The 27,150-nt window shown below is 38.1% G+C and overlaps 1 protein-coding gene and 2 long non-coding RNA genes across 3 annotated transcripts; 2 read left to right on the forward strand and 1 right to left on the reverse strand.

Moving 5' to 3' along the window:
• The first annotated feature begins 5,617 nt into the window (after window positions 1-5,617).
• Window positions 5,618-14,003, forward strand: LOC148199015 (uncharacterized). Its single transcript, XM_088114387.1, has 5 exons — window positions 5,618-5,727; window positions 9,672-9,737; window positions 11,802-13,121; window positions 13,289-13,330; window positions 13,769-14,003. Exons 3-5 carry the CDS (start codon window positions 13,046-13,048, stop codon window positions 13,975-13,977), a joined length of 327 nt encoding a protein of 108 aa, XP_087970513.1. The 5' UTR covers window positions 5,618-5,727; window positions 9,672-9,737; window positions 11,802-13,045; the 3' UTR covers window positions 13,978-14,003.
• A 5,101-nt stretch (window positions 14,004-19,104) lies between these two features.
• On the reverse strand, window positions 19,105-19,808 carry LOC148199016 (uncharacterized). The gene is made up of 3 exons (XR_015785792.1): window positions 19,668-19,808; window positions 19,374-19,451; window positions 19,105-19,141 (listed from the first exon to the last, which is right to left on the reverse strand). It is a non-coding gene; the product is annotated as an uncharacterized LOC148199016 (long non-coding RNA).
• A 1,037-nt stretch (window positions 19,809-20,845) lies between these two features.
• On the forward strand, window positions 20,846-24,943 carry LOC148199017 (uncharacterized). The gene is made up of 2 exons (XR_015785870.1): window positions 20,846-21,117; window positions 21,389-24,943. It is a non-coding gene; the product is annotated as an uncharacterized LOC148199017 (long non-coding RNA).
• Window positions 24,944-27,150: the final 2,207 nt, after the last annotated feature.

Below are 27,150 nucleotides of genomic sequence, written 5' to 3' on the forward strand. Positions count from 1 at the left end.
TTTTTTGTAACCTTGTTTTCATCCTAATCTTTACAGAGCAACTGGAGTTTGTTCGGTATGTTTTCAATTGAGCAGTGTTATTAATTCGAACTGCCCTCTCACTCATCTCACTGCATGACCCACAAACTACTTGAGCCAACACAAACTTTTAAATGGCTCAGATTCTGCAAAATCTCACCATTTTGTTTCAATAACTTTAGTAGAAAATATCATTTTTTTTGGAAGCCAAGAATATAAAGCAAAATAAAACAAAATCCAGCTGCTTATGTCTCATCTTTGTCTCCTTTTTGTCTCTGCCATAGATTGACCTGAGGATGGAATACGTCAGTCCAGAAGGACTTCGACTGGATGGTCGCAGACCCATGGAGGTACATCTATTATTTTTTTCTTGGGCTTTTTTTTCCTCCTTTTTTCTTCACTTAATATTCATTCCAAAAAAGGTTCCTTTAGATCTTTCAAGAATACTCATGAAGCGTATGAAATGCGGAGTATTAATAAATAATAATATCCTACATGAATTCTTACATAGTCATGAATTACTGAAGCTTTATGTTAATTAGTATATATAAGATCTGCAGATAGTTCTGCATATGGGTTATACATAGATGAGCCATGCCATGGGTAATGGAAATGTGTAAGGGAACATTTTGAACTGCAAAAAAACATATAAACATATTAGAAGCAGTCAATAACCTTAGTTCTGATAAACATTAAAACCTATCACTTAAAAGCTACAAATGTTGTAGTTTGCCAAATGATAAAAGTAAGAAAATGGAGGGTTCTAACCCTAAGGATGTCTAACCAACCTTTTTTAGTGAGATATATGAACTTGGTCCTATGACAAAATGAGCTAATTGAAAGCAGCATTTTAAGGTCTGGCCTATGGAATTCAGTCCTATTTAACAGCTGTGATTTGGACATGATTTTGGGATTCGACTATTTAAAATGAGGAGATATGTAAAACCCTCTATAATTAGCAATAATAATTCTGCGTCAAATCAAATTAAATTGCACCACAATCAATGTTTAATTCCCTTAAAAACTCACTCCCAACTCTGATTTCATCTCTGCTGTGCACGGAAAGCTGAGCCAAAAATCATTTCTCTGGAAACATTAAAAACGCACCAATCTTTGCATGCAAGCACGCCACGTGTCGCGGGAGAAGCTTCCAAAGCAGGGTTTGGTGTGCAGGTGGCAGGCTGGGAGACGCTCGTCCGTTTTGACGTGGAAATCCACAAAATCTGAGTTTTGAGAAACTCTCTCTCACTTGCACGCACTCTTCGTCTTCCCCAGAACCTAAAACCTCCATTTTTCTCCAACTTCTCTCTAAGAACCTTCATCTTCTCTCTACCATTACTCACTTCTTTCAAATCCAATCAACTTTCTGAAACCGTAGAAACGTTCACGGGCCAGTAAGCTTCATTTTGAGCCGAACCTCTTTTGATCCTGTACCCGGTAAGTTTCCCAGCCATACCCTAGTTCTGGAGTTACTATGAACGCTGTTTCAGTTGCATGCAAGGATAAAATCTGAGTTTCTGAGTTTTCTTTGGTTAGACTTAGTTAAGGAGCGTAAGGAAGAGCTTAGCGGGTAGAAAGTCATAGTTGGGCAGATTCAAGTTATACTGTTAAACGTTCACTGCTATCCAGGTAAGGGAAGCTTATATGTTTAATTTATACTGTATGTTGTACGATCTGAGTTGCATGTACAAACTGTATGAAGTATGAGCTGTTATGGATGTTCACTGATATCTGATATGATTCTGGTTTGATTGAGCTGGCATGAACGAGCACTGCTTGTATGTATTATATATGTTGTTGATTTTGATTGAAAGGCATGTTGATTCGATTACGCATGACTTGAGTATGGTTATTGTATGGTTTGAATGATTAAAATGTTGAGATCTATATGATGATGATATTTAAGGTCAATTAAATCTGGAATGAAAGTTATAAAGCTTATAAATTTGAAATCTGGAAAATTTTGTCAAGTTTGAAAAATCTGAAACTTTAAATCTTCCCTTTGATAAATGACGCTCGTCACTGTACGGTCTTATACCGTTCGGTTTCCCTGCAAAAGACTTAGAATTGAATTCTTTCATTTGGGAAGAATTCGGTGTGAGAGCGAGCGTTTTTATTGAGTTACTATGTTGAGCGTTCGGCTCAACATAGAGTGTCGTATGCCTTAACTTAAACAATGTTGAAATAAGAACGTTCGGCCTTATGTCGAACGTTCGTCCTAAAGAGCGCTCGGTTTAATATTGAGCGTTCGTCCTAAAGAGCGCTCGGTTTAATATTGAGCGTTCGTCCTAAAGAGAGCTCGGTTTAATATTGAGCGTTCGTCCTAAAGAGAGCTCGGTTCCATATTGAGCGTTCGTCCTAAAGAGCGCTCGGCCTTTTGCCAAGCGTTCGTCATGATTTGTGCTCGGTCATATACCGAGCGTCCGCTTTAATAAAGAGTTCGGTCTTAAACCGAACGTTCGATATTATTCCCTGCCAAACGTAAATAGCGTTCGTTCAAGTATTTGAATATTCACATTCTTACGTTCGTTCTAATACTAGTATCGGTCTTCCATGTGCAAATTCCTTCAAAGAAAATTTCTAAGTAGTATTAACCATCCTTCCTATATTGAATCTGGTTCAAGATCTTTATTATGAAATTTTCTAAGTATCAGTACTCCTTCAAATTGAGTCGTTTCATTTAACTGACCCAATAGAGAGTCACGTTTGTCTATCCAGTACTTATTTTAGACATTCGTCCTAATTCTTCAAAGGACTGAACGTTCGTCCTTTTATGCTCTTAAAGTTAAATATGAGAATGATGATAAAGTATAAGATCTTACCATGCGAACACTATATTGAGTGATTCTATGAGTATGGAATTTGAACGAGCGTTCCATGGAGGAATGTCTCCTATATATATTTGAATATTAAATTTGGTAAAGTATGACTGTGGATAAGCTAAGCCAGGCTTGGTCCATCCTGATATTCCGTGACACTCATTCTCAAGTAGAGAGGAGTAGTTCATGTGTGGGAATGGCAGGAGGTCCTTAGTCCATAAGTTAACATGGGCGACGTAAGAACGGACTAACCTCGAGTGGCAGCTGATTAGGTATATCCCGGCTACTACACCACTCGGGTGCGAGGACGCTTGTAGCTACACAGATCATACAGTCCGGACGGTCGTCATAAATATATATATATATATAGTCATATAATGTTACATGAGTGCTTGCGTGGAATGATATGTTTATTGTATATGTTGATGTATGATTTAAACTATATAAGCTTACCCTTTCGTTTCCTTGTGTTGTCGCCTTGTATATGTACGTTCGTCCTGTCATTGCAATGATCATCCGTGTGGATGTGAGCAGATGGAGGTGCGTCACTTGAAGAAGTGTTAGAAGAAGAAATTTTGGAAGACGCTAACCTGGTGGAGGTAGAAGTTAAAGCAGAGCCTTAGAGCGCTCGCGAGTGTTTGTAGTTAGTTTTATTTATGTTATTTTGAACGTTCGGTTATAGTTTTGTAAGACCGTTCGTCCCTGAACTCTTGCTTGTTTAAGCGTTCGTTATTTCTTTATGTTTATGCCGTTCGGCAATTAGACGCTAGTTCAGATTTGTAAGACTGCATTGTTTTATATGATTAATGTAATTAATTCTGATTATGGTAAATTACTATATGATGGGATGTTACAAGATGCACTTTAGAGGATAAGGTGAAGTTATTACTATTTATTAAAAATTTAGTATTTAAGAGTGTGATAAAATATATGTACATGTATAAGAAACTATGAAGTTATTAAAATCTCAATGACTATTACTGCAGTTTATCCTCTAAAGTGTTATTCCTTCACTGCAGAGGATCTAAATCTATGATTTTATATTTCTTTCTCTACTGATCTTTTGCCTTTAACTTTTTCTCCTCTCTTTATGGTATATTGTAGATGCGACAAATTCGTGCAGAAATTGGTGCTGTATCCAAAGCAGATGGGTAAATGAATTTTAGCTTTTTAGAAAATTAAGTTGTGATATCATTTGAAGCATTTGACCATAAAGTTTTTTTATTTTGAAAACAGTTCTGCCATGTTTGAGATGGGTAATACAAAAGTTATTGCTGTCGTCTATGGCCCTAGAGAGGTACTGTTTAATTATTTACCTTGCTAATGAAAATTTGTCTATGTAATTTAAGGATTGTTAACTATCCTTTTTCAGTGTTAGTTGGTTTAGACATTTAAAAAACTTTGATGTTGTAGTTGAGCTTTAGATGATTTGCTGTTTTTCTTTAGTAACTTCTCTGCATTTCAGGTGCAAAATAGAAGCCAAATAACCAACCATGCTCTGGTAGTTTTTTTTTTCTAAGTTATGTTGTCTGTATTTATATGAATTGTAACAAAAACTTAATTGTTGCTTATGTGCAATGTATGTCTATAGGTTCGGTGTGAGTACAGCATGGCTAATTTTAGCATTGGAGATCGCATGAGAAAATCAAAGGGTGACAGGTTTTGCTCATTTACTTGCTTTTGTTTAACTTCCTATTCTTTTTGACCTTTCACTTATTTTTTATATATTCGTAGTTTTATACTTATCAAAATGGTATTGGAGCATAGACTACTAGGATGATAATGAATGTTGCATTAGTAGAATCTATCTTAAGAGTGCCTTGTAATTTGTAAATTGGACTTTTTGATCTTTTTACTGAGGTAAGAATTTAATAGCAATGGTGGTAATGCATGTTTAGACTTTTAGAGTATAAATTTTGATTATTAATTAGTAATATATATATATATATATATATATATATATATATATATATATATATATATATATATATTGGATTTGTTCATGTGATACAGTATAATTTTTTTTTTTAATCTTGCATTCATAATTTTCTATGTAACAACTATCTTGCTATCCACTAACGTATTGTAGTGTTTTTGGGGCTGGCTGCTCCATGCCTTTGATATAGCTGACTACAGGCTCAGCAATGGGTTATGTATCATAAAACAATGAAAAGCTTAACCCCATGCACCCTTTTACTGCCTTTTCTCATTTTTAATCTTTTTTGCAAGCTTTGACTTTTTTGAGTAATCTTTGGCCAAAACTCACCGAATAGTTTTGAATGGCTTAACCATCAATGTTTGCAGATATAAATGTTATCCTGTTTTGCTTTTCCTTCATAGTTTTAATATGGTTCTCATTGTAAGGTTCTCTTACAGAAGGATAATAGGATCACTTCTTATTTTTTTACTACGTGATTTGAAGTTCTCATTCTACAGGAGATCAACTGAAATTTCCCTGGTTATTCAGCAAACCATGGAAGCATCTATATTGACACATCTATTGCCTCGATCTCAGGTTTTATTACACATTAAGAACTTATTTTGTCATGTGCTTTGCTTTCCCCTAGTCCTCCCTAATGTTTTACTTATTAAATTTGCAGATAGATATATATGTCCAAGTTCTCCAAGCAGATGGAGGTAACTAAGACTTGATAATGGGATCTTGTGATTCTCTTCTGTCATTGCCATTTTATTTTCTCTCTTTACTCATTTAAATTTGATTTTTCTAGAAAAAAAATAGGACCTATTAAACCTATTTAGTGACCTATTTAAACACCGAACAGCGGAACCCTGCCTAGACTAGGCTCGTTTGCAGTGCGCGGACCAACTTCCGTTCTCGCCGTCGCCACACAGAGCGTAACAGCCACCGGCAAATCTCGCCGTCAGTCAGGTACTTTTCCTTTTCTCTCTCTCTGGTCATCAAAGTTCAAACCCTTTCAATGTTTGCGTTGTCATGTGTAGTGCCTTGCAGTGTCACCACTCACCACCCAATCCCTATTTTCTGTTAAACTCGTAAAAGTTGCTATGCTTTTCTAATTTAATCAATTCAACATTTACAACCAAGAAAAATGGAGTTTACGACAGCTTTGTATAAGCTTCAAACATTGAACATCTTGATAACCAATTACTCCTATACTATATCGTTCTCTCAATCAAACTTATAACCCTTCCTTGCCCTTTGTATCGATCTCACAAAAACTCTTCTTAAAAATCCTGCATCTTGAACTTGCATACCACTCAACCATAAAATTGATCTATAGCATAACCGAGTCACTAAAATCATTGCTCTGTGTTGTTAGTTTATTAAGTAGGAAGGGAACACTGTCCTTCTCATATATAATTGACCCAAATCTTTCCTCTGTAACTATTAAACTAAAAGCCTGCTCATTCTCCTTTAGAAATTTGTTGAAATTCGGGGAGTGCTAGAATAAAATAAAAATAATAACAGTATGTAGATTGAATTTGCTTCCACTTATTGGGTAAATGTTTGTTGTTGTCTATATGATATTCATTCAAAGTTCAGATTGCTTGATTTTTTGTAACCTTGTTTACATCCTAATCTTTAGAGAGCAACTGGAGTTTGTTCGGTAGATTGTAACGTCACAGGGACCGTCGACTGCCCCCACAGATCACCACTAGGCTTTCTAGTGTGCTTTGTCCTCACTCGCACACTTTCCGGGAAAACTTCCCAGAAGGTCACCCATCGTAGAATTACTCTAGGCTAAGCACGCTTAACCATGGAGTTCTTATGAGTCGGGCAACCGAAAAGCAAATGCATTTGGTGATATGAGTAGTCAAATCAATTCCTTTAAGATATCCTTCAATCGTATAGTCCCATACCTATATAGTCTCCAGATCCCTCTCATTCCGGTGTATGTTCGATTCATCCATGTACCCCTTCCACCGGAAGCCTTGCCAGGAGCCGCTCCTTGTCTGTGCCCCCTGCACCATGCTACCTGCACCGGCGTCACTCCCCGCACTCTCATTAGTGCCTGGGTGTCACATGCTGACATCCCAAAATATATAACAATGTATATATGTAGAATGCAGCGATTATAATAATAGAAAGCAGTTAAGAGTACACAATAGATAGAATTAAGGAGTACAGTTATCCAAGTCTGGCTGGGAAACTTTAAAACTTAAGTACAAGTTCATAATTCTCCAAAACACAGATCATGCTAAAATGAAGGCTAGAAGTCTTTCAAAATAAAGAGTTGTTTAGCTAGTAGAAATCCTAAGCACTAGGGGCTGGGTCTTCCTCAACTTCCAAAGCTTGCTCCAAAGGTACATCATCACCTACTGCTCACATCCAAAGGATTGGATGATCATCGCAAGGGGAAAGGCAAACACATGCAACACATACAATTCATTTTCAATCAATCTAGCAGTTACCAGAATATCCATACACATATAAACACCTTAGTCATCATAAACATAAGCATTCATTTCATAAAACTCATCAAGACAAGCATCCTATCATGTTAAGACTCTAGACACGTCCGGACATAGAATGTATGTAGAGCTGGGGCGGGTTGTGCACTTGTGATGGCCTCTACTGCTTTGCAAAGCCATTGCCGAGGGGTTCCACCCGACCATACACAAGGCTAGTCCGTTACCGCGGAATAGACCTCCAGTGATAGCGTTTACCCTAGGACCTCCCACTACTCCCACCACACGCGTCAATCCTCTCTAAGTGAGAATGAAAGACCGTTGGAGTGTTAGGGATAACCCCCATATGGAAGCCTCTTACATTCATTCAATACACTAACTGATCCCACCGAGAGATCTAAATTTCCGATTCAATCCTACCATTTTAAATCTTATGATATTCCTTTTGGATCAACAATGTACATCATAAACCACTTATAACCATACACTTTCAACCAATCTGGATCACATGAAGATGCATTCATAAATTGTAACCGAAATATTTAAATAACATAACTTATTGGAATGAGAGAAAACATAACAGAAAATATCACCACTGGACGAACACTATTTGGACGAGCGCCAAGAGCCCTTGGGAGGACACTGTTTGAACGAACGTCCAAAACCCATTGGTCGGACACTGTTTGAACGAACGTCAAAATCCCTTGGGCGGACTTTGTTTGGACGAACGCTCAACGATCAAACATGAAGACCGAGCGCTAGCGATCACTAACCAATATCAAGACCGGACGCTTAAGATTCAACCCTAAGAATACAAACTTAAGGCCGAACACTCACAATCGCAACTAAACCAAGGCCGAACGCCACCAACATGAACGCTCGCTATTACTTATGGACGCTCGCTACTAATTCAACCTCTGACCGAACGCTAATTAAACCATCAACTGAACGAACGCTACTAACCAACACCTGAGCGATCGTTACTAAACCATAACTTGAGCGATCGTTATTTAAACCAATGACCGAACGCTGTTAATATCATCCCCTAAGACCGAACGCTCCCCAGACAAGGACGAACGCTAATCAAACCAACATTTGACCGAACGTCACTCAGCACATGGCATGACCGAGCGTTCAAATCCGACATGGACGAACGGTCAGTTTGCGCATTCTGCAGAATTATGCAGAATTCTGCATAATGGTAACAGAACCTCCCTTTGACCATTTCTAACCACTTTTCTCAACTTCTTAGACTCTTAATTCTCGTTTTAGACTTAATTAAACTTGTCCAACTGATTCTAAGCATTCCTACTACCATTTTTAAGTGATTAAAGTTCACTTTCAGCTCCAAAACACTAACTTCAACAACTTAGGGACCCAAATTTGATTCTACTACTTGGAACATGTTTCCGACCACTCTTATGTTTCTAACAAGTCACAATGGACTTGTCTAGGCTGCCCAAACAGTCCAGGAACACTGCAGCCTTCATTTACTCAAAATCCCTACCTCACTTCCTCTAAAATGGCCTAAAATTGACCCTAAAGACACTTTATTTCCTTTCTAACAGCACTACCACAGAATTTTCACGCTAAAACAGTTCCAACATACACAATTCCATCATTCTAAGTCATTCCAAACAGTTTATAGACATCAATCACCAAATACACATAACACACACTTCCATACATGCATTTCAAGTTTAGCTAGAACCAAGTTCATGCTTCCACCACAAACCACTACAAATTTTATCATGCATTCACTCCACACAGTAAAATCAAAAGTAGAACTAGCTCCCCTTACCTCTAGTGTAGACAACCAAGCTCAAGTAGGAACCCTAGACCACTTGCTTGCACTCTCAAAATGTTAGAATCACCTATAAATCATCAATTGATGATAGAAAACGAATCTTAGAACCCAATAGAAGCTAGATTACGGAAGAAAACGAAATGGGTTGCATGCAACAAGTTCAATCACATGCTTACAACCCTAGGGCACATGAGAAAGGGGGTTTTCTTACCGGTTCTGATTAGAGAAATTGATCGACTAAGAGCAAGACCCGCTACTTTGTGATCGTTGGGGCAGCACCTAATCGAGAATTTAATGGTTCAGTGTGAAGAAGGGAAAGGGAGAAGATATAGGGGGAGGAGAGAGCTTGTAGGAAGAGGAATGGTTTCTCAGACAAGAGGAATGAGTTAAAAATCAATGTTTCAAAACTAATGTAATTTTATTTTAAACTACTCAACCTCTCATCTTTTCCACTTGTCATCCCCTTTTTGCTGACTCAAATCCAAGTCCTTACACAGATTCTGCAAAATCTCACCATTTTGTTTCAATAACTTTAGTAGAAAATATCATTTTTTTTGGAAGCCAAGAATATAAAGCAAAATAAAACAAAATCCAGCTGCTTATGTCTCATCTTTGTCTCCTTTTTGTCTCTGCCATAGATTGACCTGAGGATGGGATACGTCAGCCCAGAAGGACTTCGACTGGATGGTCGCAGACCCATGGAGGTACAACTATTATTTTTTTCTTGGGCTTTTTTTTTCCTCCTTTTTTCTTCACTTAATATTCATTCCAAAAAAGGTTCCTTTAGATCTTTCAAGAATACTCATGAAGCGTATGAAATGCGGAGTATTAATAAATAATAATATCCTACATGAATTCTTACATAGTCATGAATTACTGAAGCTTTATGTTAATTAGTATATATAAGATCTGCAGATAGTTCTGCATATGGGTTATACATAGATGAGCCATGCCATGGGTAATGGAAATGTGTAAGGGCACATTTTGAACATATAAACAGATTAGAAGCAGTCAATAACCTTAGTTCTGATAAACATTAAAACCTATCACTTAAAAGCTACAAATGTTGTAGTTTGCCAAATGATAAAAGTAAGAAAATGGAGGGTTCTAACCCTAAGGATGTCTAACCAACCTTTTTTAGTGAGATATATGAACTTGGTCCTATGACAAAATGAGCTAATTGAAAGCAGCATTTTAAGGTCTGGCCTATGGAATTCAGTCCTATTTAACAGCTGTGATTTGGACATGATTTTGGGATTCGACTATTTAAAATGAGGAGATGCACTTTAGAGGATAAGGTGAAGTTATTACTATTTATTAAAAATTTAGTATTTAAGAGTGCGATAAAATATATGTACATGTATAAGAAACTATGAAGTTATTAAAATCTCAATGACTATTACTGCAGTTTATCCTCTAAAGTGTTATTCCTTCACTGCAGAGGATCTAAATCTATGATTTTATATTTCTTTCTCTACTGATCTTTTGCCTTTAACTTTTTCTCCTCTCTTTATGCTATATTGTAGATGCGACAAATTCGTGCAGAAATTGGTGTTGTATCCAAAGCAGATGGGTAAATGAATTTTAGCTTTTTAGAAAATTAAGTTGTGATATCATTTGAAGCATTTGACCATAAAGTTTTTTTATTTTGAAAACAGTTCTGCCATGTTTGAGATGGGTAATACAAAAGTTATTGCTGCCGTCTATGGCCCTAGAGAGGTACTGTTTAATTATTTACCTTGCTAATGAAAAAGGATAGTTAACAATCCTTAAATTATATAGACAAATTTCATTAGCAAGGTAAATAATTAAACAGTACCTCTCTAGGGCCATAGACGGCAGCAATAACTTTTGTATTACCCATCTCAAACATGGCAGAACTGTTTTCAAAATAAAAAAACTTTATGGTCAAATGCTTCAAATGATATCACAACTTAATTTTCTAAAAAGCTAAAATTCATTTACCCGTCTGCTTTGGATACAGCACCAATTTCTGCACCAATTTGTCGCATCTACAATATACCATAAAGAGAGGAGAAAAAGTTAAAGGCAAAAGATCAGTAGAGAAAGAAATATAAAATCATAGATTTAGATCCTCTGCAGTGAAGGAATAACACTTTAGAGGATAAACTGCAGTAATAGTCATTGAGATTTTAATAACTTCATAGTTTCTTATACATGTACATATATTTTATCACAATCTCAAATACTAAATTTTTAATAAATAGTAATAACTTCACCTTATCCTCTAAAGTGCATCTCCTCATTTTAAATAGTCGAATCCCAAAATCATGTCCAAATCACAGCTGTTAAATAGGACTGAATTCCATAGGCCAGACCTTAAAATGCTGCTTTCAATTAGCTCATTTTGTCATAGGACCAAGTTCATCTCACTAAAAAAGGTTGGTTAGACATCCTTAGGGTTAGAACCCTCCATTTTCTTACTTTTATCATTTGGCAAACTACAACATTTGTAGCTTTTAAGTGATATGATGGAATCGTACTTGACGTAGTCCTCTTTTTGTATTTTTTTACTTTTTATAGTTTAGCTCTTAAGGAGCATGGGTTACTATAAATACCCAGCTCCTCTATTGTATTGTCACTTTTGAGCTGAATGAGAATTATATTTCTGAAATCAGAATAATTCTCTCTTGAAAGTCATAGGCTAGAGAGTCCAAAGACTTCCTCTAGCCACCTTCCAAGCACACTCTATTTTTCCATTGGAAAATGATACTCGAACAACTTAATTTAACAACATTTCGACACAGCCTACGTGTCAGCATATGAGCGGTCCACGTTTTGAGGGAAAAAGCTGCTGAAATCTGAGAAAACCTGCTTCAATTGTGATGTGGCGAGGGACGGGCACGGGCAGAGTAAAAGTTGCGTTTCAAATTTGAGATTCATTTTCGAACTTCGTAGAGAGAAGCCGCGCGAACATTGGGGACGGATGCTGTGACCTAGACAGAGAGACGAGAGAGTTGGAGAAAGGGTTCACGAGCGAGAGAGAGACGGAGTGCTTGCCGGAGTGCCGCCGTTCACTGTCGAAGGCCGTGTCGGAGAGATCGAACGCCTCCAGCCCGTTCCGTTTCAGGGGCGCCGCAGGTCCGACGTCGACCGGTCGAAGCGAACACGGCATCGTGTTCCGTCCGTTCCGGCCCAGCGACTTAGGGAGGCGTTGAAGGTGTCGCTTCGTCCCAGCTGCTTCCGTCCCTGTCCCGGAGTGCCGCCGGACCTTTCTTCTAAAGATATTGTCGTCATGAAGAGGCGGATTGCAAATGTTCTTGAACTTGGGGAAACGGTATGTATGTATTTTATCATTCTTAATTTTCTGATTTTTTATTTCTTTGTTCTACTGAAGTATCATTGTAAAATACAATATTTATTTTCCAATTCACTCCAGAGTAGTTGTAGATCATCCATTTGTTTAGGCAATCATTGGTTTTTTATGTGGCCAAGGAGTTGTGGAATTTCTTGCTAAGGGTAGTTCATATCCTTAAAAAATATTATCCAGTTAAAAATATTTTACTCTCAAATCTGAACGTGTAAGGAATGTGTAATTTTGACATTGTGCTTTTCAAGTTGGAACAAATAAATACAGAAAATAAGAGAACCCGAATCTGCTGTTGACTCCATAGTTGCGTATGCAAATTTACTTTTAACTTGAGTTGAGTATGGCAACCCTAAACCGTTATCAGAGAAAGCCTGTTAATTGCCATTTTTTCAAAATAAAGGATTAATGGTGTTCATAAAGATAAAAATATAAGAAACAATATTTAAAGTTATATTTGGCTTGTATCTAACTGCAATTATTAATTTTATATCATGTTCATTTACATGTTCTCTTTATATCTTGTAAATCTTTATACTTGACTAGGCTGGAATTATATATCATATATCTACTTCGTTAAGAGTTTTTTGAGGTTCATTAGTTGGGCAGTATTAACCGATATTCTTCCAATAAGTTTTGCAAGCCTTGAGAAGGCTAAAAGGTAACAATGACAGAAAGGCAAAAATGTCTGCTGAGACTAAGGTTGTATTTGACCAGCTAACTAAGGATGCTATGAAGCTGATGGAGAATGGTGAATACAGTTGAGTTAATCCCTCCAGGCTTTGTAGATATTATGCATTGTGTAAACATGTAATCATTTAGATAGGCTGATGAGACTCTATGTCATGCGACTTGTTTTGATTCACTGTTTCTTTAGTTGCTATGCCTACATTATGCTTAACTTTGGCTCCTTGACCTTTTTCGCAGATGTTTATCATGAAAAGCGAGAGGTTTTTGATCGTGAAGCGGGTTAGTGTTATACACTATGCTTTATTCTACTTATATTATGTTTTGTTGTTTCATTATGTTTACATTGTTAACAACATGATGTAATATGCTGTTTGATTTTATAATTTATTTGATTTAACTACTTGGTTTTACTATTATAATACTGTTCAACTTATGTTGTTATTATGGTCATGATGCAAGATAGAACTTATTGTTCTATTATCAATATCATACATGGTGTTTGTTTATTCTTAGTGTTTGGAGAAACTATCTTTGGGCCTCCATATTAGTTAAGTGTTGGATTTTGGGGCAGGTTATTAATTGTCAATTTTTCCTTGGCTCTTCTTTCTTCTTTCTATGATGTTGTCGATATTTAGGTTTATGAGAAGGAGTGAAGGGTGCCTGTTTCGTGGTATTAACTGCTTAATGCTTATGCCTTCTACATTCTCCCCTTTTCAGAAGGATATGAGAAGTTAGCCCGGGCAAAAGAAGGCCCATCAAATCAACATTTGGCTAGTGGAGAAGCCTCTAGCACTGGTGAAGGTGATTATGATATGTTTGCTGACGAGGATGATAACAGTAAGCCATCTACAGATGAAAATAATACAGTTAGTCAATCTTCATCGGACGCCATATTGTGTGGAGGAATGAAGTGTTGCAACATTTAGGGTTGTTACAAAATGGATAGTACGAATGTCATTTATGTATTTCTTATCACTCTTTGAAATTGTGATGATTAGGTTTGAATGTACATATTTTTTGTTACAAATCATCAAAGAAATGTTCAATAAATGACATAATCAATGGTTGAAGATCATTTGCATGTCCAATAAGTGTTAAAAAAAATTCATTAAAAAATCAATGTCATTTTGAAAGTTGAACTATCTCTGCAAAAACTTTGCTTGAACTCCCCACTTATTTGGTCTTTGCTACCAATGTTGTTTCTGTACAACGATTTTTACAAAGAAGGGTTCCTTGGGCATGGAGTTTGATATAAAGGTGATAATCAATGTCTGAACATCACTTGTATGTCCAATAAGTCTTTAAAAAAAATTGGTTCATTTAAAATCAATGCTATTTTCACAGTTGACCCCTATGTGCAAAACCTTTGCCTGAACTCTCCACTTATTTGGCCTTTGCTGTAAGGACCGTGCATTATGTTAAAATAAGAATTGGGGGAAGAGCTTCACGTGGGCGGCTGCACATTTCTAAGTGGTGGGACAAGGGGAGCACGTCCGTGAGTGGAAAGAAGGGAGGCACGTTCCTGGAAGTGGGGAAGTGGGCGGCTGCACTTGGAGAAAGTGGAGGGGCAGCCACACATGTGAGGGATGGGTGGAGACTCTCACTTTCGGCTGCTGGTGGAGAGTGAGTCACTCCACTTTGAAGTGTCCAACCACCAAGAAACACCATCATCATCATTGGGCACAGCATTATGGAAGGAAGGGAGAAGCTGGGGAGTGCACGGTTCTACTTCTTAAAGAGAAGAGTTGGTAGATTGAAGGATTTTTGGGGAGAGGGGCGTTACAGATTGGAGAGCTTACTGCATCGGTGAAGTTCGGAGATGCTAAATTACAAGGAGGTCTTGGATTGAAAATCTTGAAGAAGATAAGATTCAAGAGGGGTGTTGGGTGCTGCATCCAGAGAAGTGGAGAGCTCGTGGGTTTGGAAGGAGATCCGCGCACTGTATTTCAAGATTTGCAAGGAGGTCTTCAAGAGGTAAGGGGAGCTAGATCCTTTTCTCTGGATTGTATGAACCATGCATGTGTGTACTGAGATCTATGATATAGTGTTGTTGATGAACAAATATCGTACTTAGAATGACTTTGTTGTGCATGAATCTGTATGCCTGGTAGTACAATTGTGTTATTGAAGAAAATCTGGGTAGAAGGGGATGAAAATTGGGATTTTCTGGATTTCTGGAAAACCTGCGAAATCTGCAGAATTCTGCAGATTCGCGCGTTCGTTCTAAATTTTGGAGTGAAAATGGGACGTTCGTCCCATTCGCTAAGAGCGTTCGGTTTTTGTGTAGCGAACGTCCGCGTTCGTCCTAGCGTTCGGTCTTTTGAGAAATAGTAATATTAGACGTTCGGTTTCGTGTGTGTTAGCGCTCGTCCAAACAGTACTCCACCTCAGCCTTTTAAACGTTCGGTTTTGATGTAAGAGAAATGGTGAGCGTTCGGTTTCTTAATATTGACTGTATGTGCGTTCGTCCCAAACACTGTTTACCTATTGAGTTTCGTTATCTATGTACGTTCGTTCCAGACGGTGCTTATATATCTTGTTTCGATTGTAATTGTCTATGAACGTACGGTTTTTGACTGTATGTGCGTTCGTCCTTAAAGTGTAGCGTTCGTCCTTCCCTATGAGTGTAGCGTTCGTCCTTTCCTATGAGTGTAACGTTCGTCCTTTCCTATGAGTGTAGCGTTCGTCCTTTCCTATGAGTGTAGCGTTCGTCCTTCCAAATGGTATAACGTTCGGCATTATTAGCGAGTTATGACGTTCGTCAGAGAAGTGTTTCGGCCTGTTGTTGAGCGTTCGTCCGTAGCGTTCGTACAAAGAAGTGTGCGGCCTGTTGTTGAGCGTTCGTCCGTAGCGTTCGTCCAAGGAAGTGTTCGGCCTGTTGTTGAGCGTTCGTCCCGTAGCGTTCGTCCATATCAATTTTGTGACGTTCGGTCAAATTGTGTTCCTCCTGGCGTTCGGAAATGACGTACGCCAAAATAGTGTTCGGCTCGGAAAGTGACGTTGGTCCAGATAGCGCTCGCCCAGATAGCGTTCGTCCAGTAGTATGCGTCCAAAGCATTTTGGGACGTTCGGTCAAATAGAGTTCGGCTCGTAAATGGCGTTTGTTCTGTTGTAACGTTCGTTCCTTAAAGTGCCCAGTGAATAGTAGTCGTCCAAATAGTATTCTACAAACTATGTTGTCTAAGTTTATTTTTCTTTTAAATTGAACTATGTGTACAAATGTTTGAAATGTATACTGTGATGAGATTTATGTGAAAGCATGTGAATGCATGAGAATGTATGAAATATGATAAATTAATGCGATGATATGATTGTAAATGTAAAGATGAGACGTGTGTATTACCTTGCATAGTGTTGGGGAGTGCCAGCTGAACTATGCGAGTGTAAAGAAGAGTCGGGTGTATTTACCTTGCATAGTGTTGGGGAGTGCCAGCTGAACTATGCAAGTGTAAAGATGAGTCGTGTGTATTTACCTTGCATAGTGTTGGGGAGTGCCAGCTGAACTATGCGAGTGTAAAGATGAGACGTGTGTATTTACCTTGCATAGTGTTGGGGAGTGCCAGCTGAACTATGCGAGTGTAAAGATGAGACGTGTGTATTTACCTTGCGTAGTGTTGGGGAGTGCCAGCTGAACTATGCGAGTGTAAAGATGAGTCGTATGTATGGATTTACCTTGCATAGTGTTGGGGAGTGCCAGCTGAACTATGCGAGTGTAAAGATGAGTCTTGTGATGTCAATTTACCATGTTTGGAGGACTTTTGCATGACGTGTTAGTGTGTGATTTGTGGTTTAACGAGTATATCTTATTTGTTCTATGTATGATAACATAAATTAACTGTGCTATATGTATAACATGCTTTTTACATCTAGCTCACCCTTGCATTGTTTGTGTTGTGTGCTGTTTGGGTATGTTTCTCTGGCGATGATCATCCACTTGGATGGGAGCAGACGTTGTTGAGGAGATCTCTTTGGAGCAAGAGCTGGAGGATACTAAGGTTGCGGAGTAGTCTTCTTAGGGATTTCCCATCTGAACACTTGTAGTGTTTGACTCTTTAAGCTATTAAAGTTTGAATTTCCCGTCTCTTTTATTTCTGGATGACTGTAATTTTACATTTAATTACACGTCATGATCCGACTGTTCTCTTTATTGGAATGTTGACATCTTTATTATGTAATATTTGTTATTATATAATCGGGATGTTACATTTGCTCCCAATGTTGTTTCTGCACAATGAGTTTTACAGAAAATGGTTCCTTGAGCATGAAGTTTGATATAAATGTGATAATAAATGCCTGAATATCACTTGTATGTCCAATAAGTCTTAAAAAAATTGGTTCACTTAAAAATCAATGTCATTTTCACAGTTGACCTGTGTGTGCAAAATCTTTGCCTGAACTCCCCACTTATTTGGCCTTTGCTCCCAGTGTTGTTTCTTCATAATGAGTTTTACAAAGAGTAGTTCCTTGGACAGAGATTTCAATATAAATATCATAATCATTGCCTAAACATCACTTGTATGTCCAATAACGATTAAAAAAAATTTGCACTTAAAAATTAACGGTATTTTCTTTGTTGACCTGACTATGCAAAACCTTTGCCTTAAGTCCCCAGTTATTTAGCCATTGGTACCAATGCAATTTTGCATGAAGAGTTATGCAAAAAATGGTTCCTTGGGATGAACTTCGATATAAATATCATAATCTTTTTGCCTAATATTTCACATTATCATGCTTATATTTGTGATTCCATTCATCAACTTTGTTTGGATCATGTGCCCAATGGAGTCTGTTCTACCCAATATTCAACCGTTTGGAAGTTATAATATTATGTTTTCAGCCGATGATCCAAACACCCCTTATAAAGTTTGTGACAATTTTTTCTCTAATATTAATTTTATATTTTGATGTATAGAAAGTTGAAGGTATAAAAATAATTCAAATCATCAATAACTCGTTAAATGGATTTAGAATCTTAAACAAAAGATGAACATTGGGGCACCTATTGCTACACCAAATACAATAAACTGGCCGTAAAAGGTTATCATATGATGCTACAAAGGCGTACATTAACATAATTACAATTTGCTTCTCAGGAGGACCACGAAAGTCACTATTGACTCGGTGTTCAAGAATCCATATAAAAATTCCAATCACAAAAAATGAGACAGTCGTAGCACACCACATATCTGCTGTAAATGGTTTGAGGAACACCCAAGCACTTGATCCTGATTTGTCGATAGGACGAGCGTCCTCTGCGCGCTGGACGAGCGTCCCCTCTGGGCGACAAGCGTCTGGACGAGCGTCCTCTGCCAGCTGGGCGAGCGACCTCCGCTCTCTGGACGAGCGTCCTCTGCGTGCTGGACGAGCGTTCTCTTCGCGCTGGACGAGCGTCCCCTCTGGGCGACAAGCGTCTGGACGAGCGTCCTCTGCCAGCTGGGCGAGCGATCTCCGCTCTCTGGACGAGCGTCCACTTTCTGGACGAGCGTCCTCTGCGCGCTGGACGAGCGTCCCCTCTTGGCGACAAGCGTCTGGACGAGCGTCCTCTACCAGCTGGGCGAGCGATCTCCGCTCTCTGGACGAGCGTCCACTTGCTGGACGAGCGTCCTCTGAGCGCTGGACGAGCCTCCTCTGCGCGCTGGACGAGCGTCCTCTGCGCTGCGCGCTGGACGAGCGTCCTGGCTTGCTGTTCGATTGGCATTCGTTCTTCTAAGTCCGCGCAGGCTTATTTCATCCTTCTAAGTCGCGCCCGGGCGCGAGACTCTCTGTAAAATCGCGTCCGGCGCCCTCTTTTTCGCGCTTGGGCGTGAAACTCTCGGAAGAACAGCGTCCTCTTCTCGATGCCGACAGGCAAATGATGCGCTCCAAGTTTTTGATAGTATCCAATCCTTATTCTACTTCGAAATAAACAAACAAAAGCATCAAAAAACATTTAAACAGTCAAAATTATACTTATATCAACAATTATATACTTTTCATGACAATTAACACTAAAACTTACTCAAAAGCACAACAATTTAAGCAACAAAAACAAGTAAAATTTACACCTATCACTCCTCTCAGCCAAAGGTGTTAATTATACAACTAATCACCCTGCATGTTTTTATGCCACCAAAGATCTATAAATTGACGTACACATATCACATCTCTTGATATAGTTTCCAACAAAAAATATCACAAATCAAGATTAAATTTTAACAAACAACTAAAGACACATCCAAATCCACATCTATGTTTGGCACCACTTACTGTAAACAAAGGCTAAAAGATGTCAGCATAAAAATTGACAAACCACACGAAAAGATGATAAAGGAATGTGTTGTACCATTGTCCTGATGCTGCAGAGCAATAAAGCCCGGTATTTGGATCATAATAATAGCCCAAACTGCTGCTATAATAGTACCTGGACCATCAAATATTGATGTCAGAACAAGCTTATAACAGCTCTTTTTGGTAACAGAATTCATTAGAAGAAGAAGTGGGTACAAACCCTCAACTTTTGCCACCTCCTTAATACCATAATGATTTTTTTTTTGGTTTTGAAATTTACAACAAAGATAAATAATGTCATGTATATCAGACTATTTCCCAAAATTTACATGGAAGAGAAGAGCCATACCCAGAAGATTCATCATACACATAATCATTTTGCAATGCTCCACCTGAAAGAAAAGTAGAACAATGTTAAGTAAATACTAGATTGATTTCTTAGATTTGCCCGCTCTTTGGCAGCTTTGGCAGCTACTTGGGGATTCGTTAAGTCAACTTCACCCTCCTCGACATTTCCTTTGTCCACAACTTCATCTCCAGGCTTCACTTTCTTGCCCTTTGGAAACCTAACCCTTTTTGCTCTGTATAAATTCAACAGAAAATCTCAAAATTCAGTTCCACAAGCCAATCATTACAGCCTCTAAAGTTAAAGCCCCAACAAGGGGACTCATACACACACAACATATTACCAATCCAACAAAATTACAGCAACAATGTAAGATTAACCAAAGAACATGTATACAAATCAATAACACAACAAAATTCACTTGGGAGACGTATCGTACATAACCAAATCCATCCACAAACAACATCATCCATGTATTAAACATTCATTCCACTGAAAAAACAAAAAAAAAAACCAACCTTCAGTGAAGACGACGTGTGGCGGTTGGAACAGAGACGATTGCCTAAGGTGTGGGTGGGACTGACAACCCGGAAAACCCCTCTTTTTGGTCCACCGAACAGTCCACACTCCGGCGACACTCCGGCGATGCTCCAGCGGCACTCCGGCGGCACTCCGGGACAGGGACGGAAGCAGTTGGGACGAAGCGGCACCTTCAACGCCTCCCTAAGTCGCTGGGCCGGAACGGACGGAACACGATGCCGTGTTCGCTTCGACCGGTCGACGTCGGACCTGTGGCGCCCCTGAAACGGAACGGGCTGGAGGCGTTTGATCTCTTCGACACGGCCTTCGACAGTGAACGGCGGCACTCCGGCAAGCACTCCGTCTATCTCTCGCTCGTGAACCCTTTCTCCAACTCTCTCGTCTCTCTGTCTAGGTCACAGCATCCGTCCCCAATGTTCGCGCGGTTTCTCTGTACGAAGTTCGAAAATGAATTTCAAATTTGAAACGCAACTTTTACTCTGCCCGTGCCCGTCCCTCGCCACGTCACAATTGAAACAGGTTTTCTCAGATTTCAGCAGCTTTTTCCCTCAAAACGTGGACCGCTCATATGCTGACACGTAGGCTGTGTCGAAATGTTGTCAAATTAAGTTGTTCGACTATCATTTTCCTTTTCCATTTCTCCAAAATTCCACGGTGCTACTCATTCCTCCACGCCACCTCTCCTTCGCTGCCACCTCGCATGCGTCAGCGTTTTTCAATTCCTTCTTCAGCCACGCGTCCGCTCCCTCGTTCCACATCATTTGCTTTTCTTCTCACACATCAGACACGCACAGCCACATTCTCTCTTTCGTGAGAGCTTTTTCTCCATCTCGCAGAACCACATCTCGTTCTTCCACTCAAGAGTTTCCTCGTCGCCAGCCATTCTTCATCACAAATCCATCTCTTCTCCTCCGTAAGTATCAGATTCACAAGTTTCTTCATCTTTCTTCCACTGTCACCAAATCATCTGCACATTTGTCTAGGGTTTCTTCATCCTTCATCATTTTCTCTGATTTTAGCCGATTAAAATTACTTTTGATTCGTTCCAAACCTTTTCCACCGTTCAATCTTCATTTTGAACCGATTAATCGGTTCATATTGGGTTTCCTTCCATTTCTAGGGTTTCTATCGAGTTTAACCCTCTGTTTTTGTCATTTTCCGCTGCGTATTCTTCGTCGGAGAAGCTTCGAGGAGGTCCGGTTTGTATTCGCGCAGCTTCAATCGACCTCTCCTCGGGCGTTCGTCCATCAAGTGGTATCAGAGCCAGGTTCGAACACGCTTCAGAGGTAAGTATCTCGGTTCGTCTCTGTTCTGAGTTTTCTTCCATTATTGAGTTGTTTCGATTCTTGTTTCAGTTTGATTCGTGTCTCTGTCTTTGTTCTAGTTTTGTGTTTTGATTCTGTCTTGATTCTGAGTTTATTCTTCCATTTTCGCGTTCTTAGTTAATTTCTTTACTGTCTTGTGTTTAACTTTTGTTCGTCATGGAATTCTCAAAGTGTTTTGCCTTGATTCAGTTTCAGTATGTGTTGTTTTTTCTGTATGAGATTCAAATATGTTTGTTCGTTCTTGGATCTCAATTTCTGCGTTTAGGTTTTCAAGTTGAGTGTTACTTATTTGTTTAAGCTTTCTTGTTCTGTGCCTTTGAGTCATTATATGAGTATTATTTCATTTTATTTCGGTGCAAGTCTTTGTTTGAGTATTTTAATTTCTAAATCCATTTCTGTTTTGTCTATGTCATGTTATTTTGTTTTAATTGTCAATTAAATCTGAGTTTAACTGTGATTCAATTGAGTTTTTTTTGCTTTGAGTAAGATCTGTTCATCATCATAAGCAGTGACATTCAATTGAATGAGCTTGATGCAGACTTCAACAGCAGTTTAATTTCATTTCATTTATCTGAAGCTGTCTTGAGTTTTTGATGCTGACCATTACATGTAATTTGTATTGCACTTTTGAAATTCTGTGAGCTGAAAGTTGAATCTGCTTGTGGATAGCAAATGCACACCAATTAAGCTATGAAATGTTGCATTGAGCTTGGGTGCAAGATGCTTACAGCAGCATCAGTCTTTCATTTGGCCAGCTACACCGAACTGGTTTTTCTTTGAAGTCTGTGTTAATGTTTTGAGTGTGTGTTTGTTCTACTTAGTATTAGATCATTACTAAGTTCTAACATCAGTACATCCTAGAGTCATTGTGTCTGAGTGCTTTAATTTCTTTTCTGCAGAATTAAATTTGATTTGACTTGTGTTACTGCACCTTTGTGTCAAAGTTGTTCTGGCTTAAAATTTGTAAGTGGTTGATGATTAAGTCCACAAAAATCTGCATCACATCAGCAGTACTTGTAATCTTGTACAAAACAACCACTAAATCTGTGATTTGAATTTGAACCTAGCAGTAACACTTGTAATTGGAGTTGATTCTACTGATTTCATTGTAAAACAGTGCATAAGGCTGAAATTAACAATGTTAAATGCTGCACTACAAGTCTGAAATAAAGTGAATCAGTTTGAACATTTGTTTACAAAAATTCTGCAATTTGTTCTTGATCTTTTATTGCTTTTGAAATCTACTCTAGAACTGATCTTAGGATCCTGTTTGAGTGCTTACTGTGATCAAAAGCTTTGTTTCTTGCTTGTCATTGTTGAATGTCTTAGTTTTGTCTACATTACATGTAAAATCTGTTCAGCTGTTCTAATTTGAGCTTTGTTTGCTTTCATAATCTGATCTTGAGTCAGTTTCTCTGTTGTGCTGTAAATTCTTTTGCTTTAGTGGTTGTCCTGTTCTGTTCTACCTGTCTGTCCATTACTTTGATCTTTGCCTAGCCATTTCTTTATTACTTGAGAAGCTTTTTCACTCTGGATTTCTGGAAATTGAAAGAAGGTTTGTGTGCTTGGTAGCATTTTAGGTGGTGGTGGTCTGGAATACTCTCCAGCTGTGTACTGCCAAGGGAGAATCTCCCTTCCAAACCTTTACATTTTGAGTGCTTTAAGCTTTTAAAAAGAAGCCTGAGTGTTGTGAGTTTTGTAAGGCTGATTTGGCCTAATTCCTTGGCACTTTGAAATAGAGAATTCATTGTTAATCTAACTGTTTTGTGATTGTTCATTGTGCAGGAAAAGAAATTGGATCAATTAGATTGGATCAGTTGTGGTTTGCTTAAACTGACATTGCATTCATTTTGGATTATAAACTGCTTGCTGAAATCATTGAGATATTATATGTCTGAATGTGATTACTGATTTCATGGTTTGCTTACAATTGTTGAAATCTGTTGAATACTTATTAGCACCATCATTCTTTCGTTGTTGAGATCAATTTTTCCAAATGCATATAGAAAATGTTTTCCTGGTATTAATCACATGCAGATTTCAGTTTTATTCAGATTGATTGATTGAATACCTTGCATGCCACCTAGTTAGTTGTTCATGGACTGATTTATGCATGAATTGATTTGCTTGGAGTAATTAGTCTTGTGCATGAACTTGTTTTAACTGCCAAAGCATCATTCCATTTGAAGAAGTGACTAAAGCACTTACTTTCCAATTCTGACGTTGTGGTTGAATTAAGCACATAATTCTTTTACCCATTGGATTGATCAGAATTTAAATTAGAATTGAATGGTTGTTTAAATCAGTTTAGTTCAGCTTTGAATTACACCCATTGCATCTGGTTTAATATCTATGTCCTTGTGTATTTTTGCTGGAGTTGGTGCAATTTCTGTGAGCAGATCTGAAACGAATCAGTGCAGGGAAAAAGTGAAGAATGAATCTGCTGATTAGTTGAGCACAAGGAAGAACCTACAACAAAGTCCACTAAAACCAACAACTAGAAATAGCATTAATCAGGGAAGTTGCTTAGCTATATTACTTCTATTTGTTTAACTGTTTGTGTTATAGCTTGCAATTTGTTGGATGATGTGATTTGCTGAATTGGAATCTGGTTTGATGTTGTTGTGTGCAGAGTTGATAAACATTTGGAGTCAAGAATTTTAAGCAGTAGCAGAATATCAGTAGAGTTTACAGCAAGATAGACCAACCATTTAATTAGGGGAGTTGTTTAATTTTGTTGCCTCTGGATTACTTAATTGTTTCTGTCTTAGCTGGAAATTGATAGCATTGATGGTTACTCTGCTGAATTGATTGTGAATCTTTGATTGCAGTTTGTCATTTGAGAGCAACAGAAATTTATATAGCTGCATCAAGTGTACGAGACTAGGAGAAAAGGGAAGAATCTTTTATATTGTGTGAATTTAATCCTTTTGATATCTGTGTGTAGATAAGGCACATTGATTCCAATTGTGATTTGTGATTATAGGATAAACCAGAAGCTAGAAAAGGGGCCAAAGCTGGCCGAACCAGCAACAGGAGTGTACATTTTTTTTTGGCACAAGGACTTGGCATCAAAATGAATGAAGTGGACCAGGACCAGGACCGTAGCAGCCTAGTATAGTTTTTCTTTTGTAATTATTTTCTTCAATTTGTTTGTAATAGGCTTGTGTTAGCCTACTGTTAGCTTTAGCTTTTGTTTTGTAAAAGGGCCTTTTATAAAGTCCAAGTGTTTAGGAAGAGTCCTTGGTGCTCTTTCAAACTCTTGGCAACTTTATTTGCTTTTATTTTTAGCATAGCTAGACAGGTGAATGTGTCTTGTTAGCCAAAGCTACAAGCTTCACCATAGGAGTAGACTTTAATATTGACTTAATTTGTGTATCTCGTAGGGGTCATTAGAGTCCGCTGGTTTCTTTAGTGTTTTTGTATCTTTGATTTTGTGTTCACGTTTAGGGTTGATTAGGCTAAAAGGGATTAAACTCTAAGCCTTTTCACATTAGAGTCCGAGAGTCTAGTCTTTTATTTGTGATTAATTGTTTGAGTTGTGTACTTTGTTTCTAAAGGTGATTTTAGTTTAAGGGGTAATTAGTTAGTAGCCTAAGACATTTCTGGCAAGGCAAGATTTGGTACTTAAGCAGCTCTTTAGCTCACCTCTCTTACCTGGGACTTGTCTAAGTGAAAGTTTTGAACCCTATAGATTAAGAAAACTTTTAAAAACAAAGATGTCTTATGGTTCATATAGGTCTTCTAGGTTAGATAAAGTTGATGAAATGTTTAAACAAGCTAGGAATCTTCCATCCTTTGGTAAAGATATAGGTGCATTAACATACCTAGCTTGGGAAAAAGAAATTGATAAAATAAATCCTTGGTTTTGTGAAGAGAGTGAATATTATGTTCTTAGTATATATCTCTCTAAGTTAGAAGAAAATGCAAGTGAGTGGTGGGATAAAAGACAATATCATGTTAGGAAAGGTAGAAAGTCCTCCATACGTGATTGGCGTGATTTAAAAGCTTGCATGAGAAGAAAGTTTGTGCTTTCAAGCATTAAAAGAAACCTAGAACTAATTAGGGATTGCATTAATGATGGAAAATTATTTCTTGAGAGTTTAAATAATCATGGGTTTCTTCGTAGAGAATTAGAATTTGGGGCAAGACTTAAGGAGATCAAGGATAAGAAAAGAGAAAGAGAGATTGAGAGAAAAGAAAAGGAAGAAAGGAAAGAAGAAGAGAAGAGAGAGAGAGAAGAAATAGAGAAAAGAGAAGAGAGAAAAAGAGAGAAATTAAGAAGAGAAGAAATAGAGAAAAGAAAAGAGAGAAGAAGAGAGGAATTAAGAAGAGAAGAAGAGAGAAAAGAACAAGAAAAGAAAGAAAGGCAAGAAAGAGAGAAGAAAAAGAAAGAGAGAAGAAAGAAAAGGAGAAATTGTTACTGATGACAAATCCTATTCTTTCAAAGACTGGAACAAAAAAGGGAAGGTTTCCAAATCTTTACTTCTTTTCCAATAATTGATTACTTTTCAATTTTTGACTTCTCTTTCAAACCAATTGTCATGAAAACATTTTCAAAATATGACAATTCAAATCTTGAGTTATTCTTATCTTTAAGAAAACCATTAATTCAAGATAAATACTCAGCTCCTCTATTGTATTGTCACTTTTGAGCTGAATGAGAATTATATTTCTGAAATCAGAATAATTTTCTCTTGAAAGTCATAGGCTAGAGAGTCCAAAGACTCCCTCTAGCCACCTTCCAAGCACACTCTCATTTTTCCATTTCTCCAAAATTCGACGGTGCTACTCATTCCTCCACGCCACCTCTCCTTCGCTGCCACCTCGCATGCGTCAGTGTTTTTCAATTCCTTCTTCAGCCACGCGTCTGCTCCCTCATTCCACATCATTTGCTTTTCTTCTCACACATCAGACACGCACAGCCACATTCTCTTTTTCGTGAGAGCTTTTTCTCCATCTCGCAGAACCACATCTCGTTCTTCCACTCAAGAGTTTCCTCGTCGTCAGCCATTCTTCATCACAAATCCATCTCTTCTCCTCCGTAAGTATCAGATTCACAAGTTTCTTCATCTTTCTTCCACTGTCACCAAATCATCTGCACATTTGTCTAAGGTTTCTTCATCCTTCATCATTTTCTCTGATTTTAGCCGATTAAAATTACTTTTGATTCGTTCCAAACCTTTTCCACCGTTCAATCTTCATTTTGAACCGATTAATCGGTTCATATTGGGTTTCCTTCCATTTCTAGGGTTTCTATCGAGTTTAACCCTCTGTTTTTGTCATTTTTCGTTGTGTATTCTTCGTCGGAGAAGCTTCGAGGAGGTCCGATTTGTATTCGCGCAGCTTCAATCGACCTCTCCTCGGGCGTTCGTCCATCATGATAGGTTTTAATGTTTATCAGAACTAAGGTTATTGACTGCTTCTAATCTGTTTATATGCTTTTTTAAAGTTCAAAATGTGCCCTTACACATTTTCATTACCCATGGCATGGCTCATCTATGTATAACCCATATGCAGAATTATCTGCAGATCTTATATATACTAATTATATACTATGTAAGAATTCATGTAGAATATTATTATTTATTAATACTCCGCATTTCATACGCTTCATGAGT

Source organism: Vigna umbellata, chromosome 4 (genome assembly GCF_029865625.1).
Source record: "Vigna umbellata cultivar VRB3 chromosome 4, Vumbellata_1.0, whole genome shotgun sequence".
NCBI lineage: Eukaryota > Viridiplantae > Streptophyta > Magnoliopsida > Fabales > Fabaceae > Vigna > Vigna umbellata.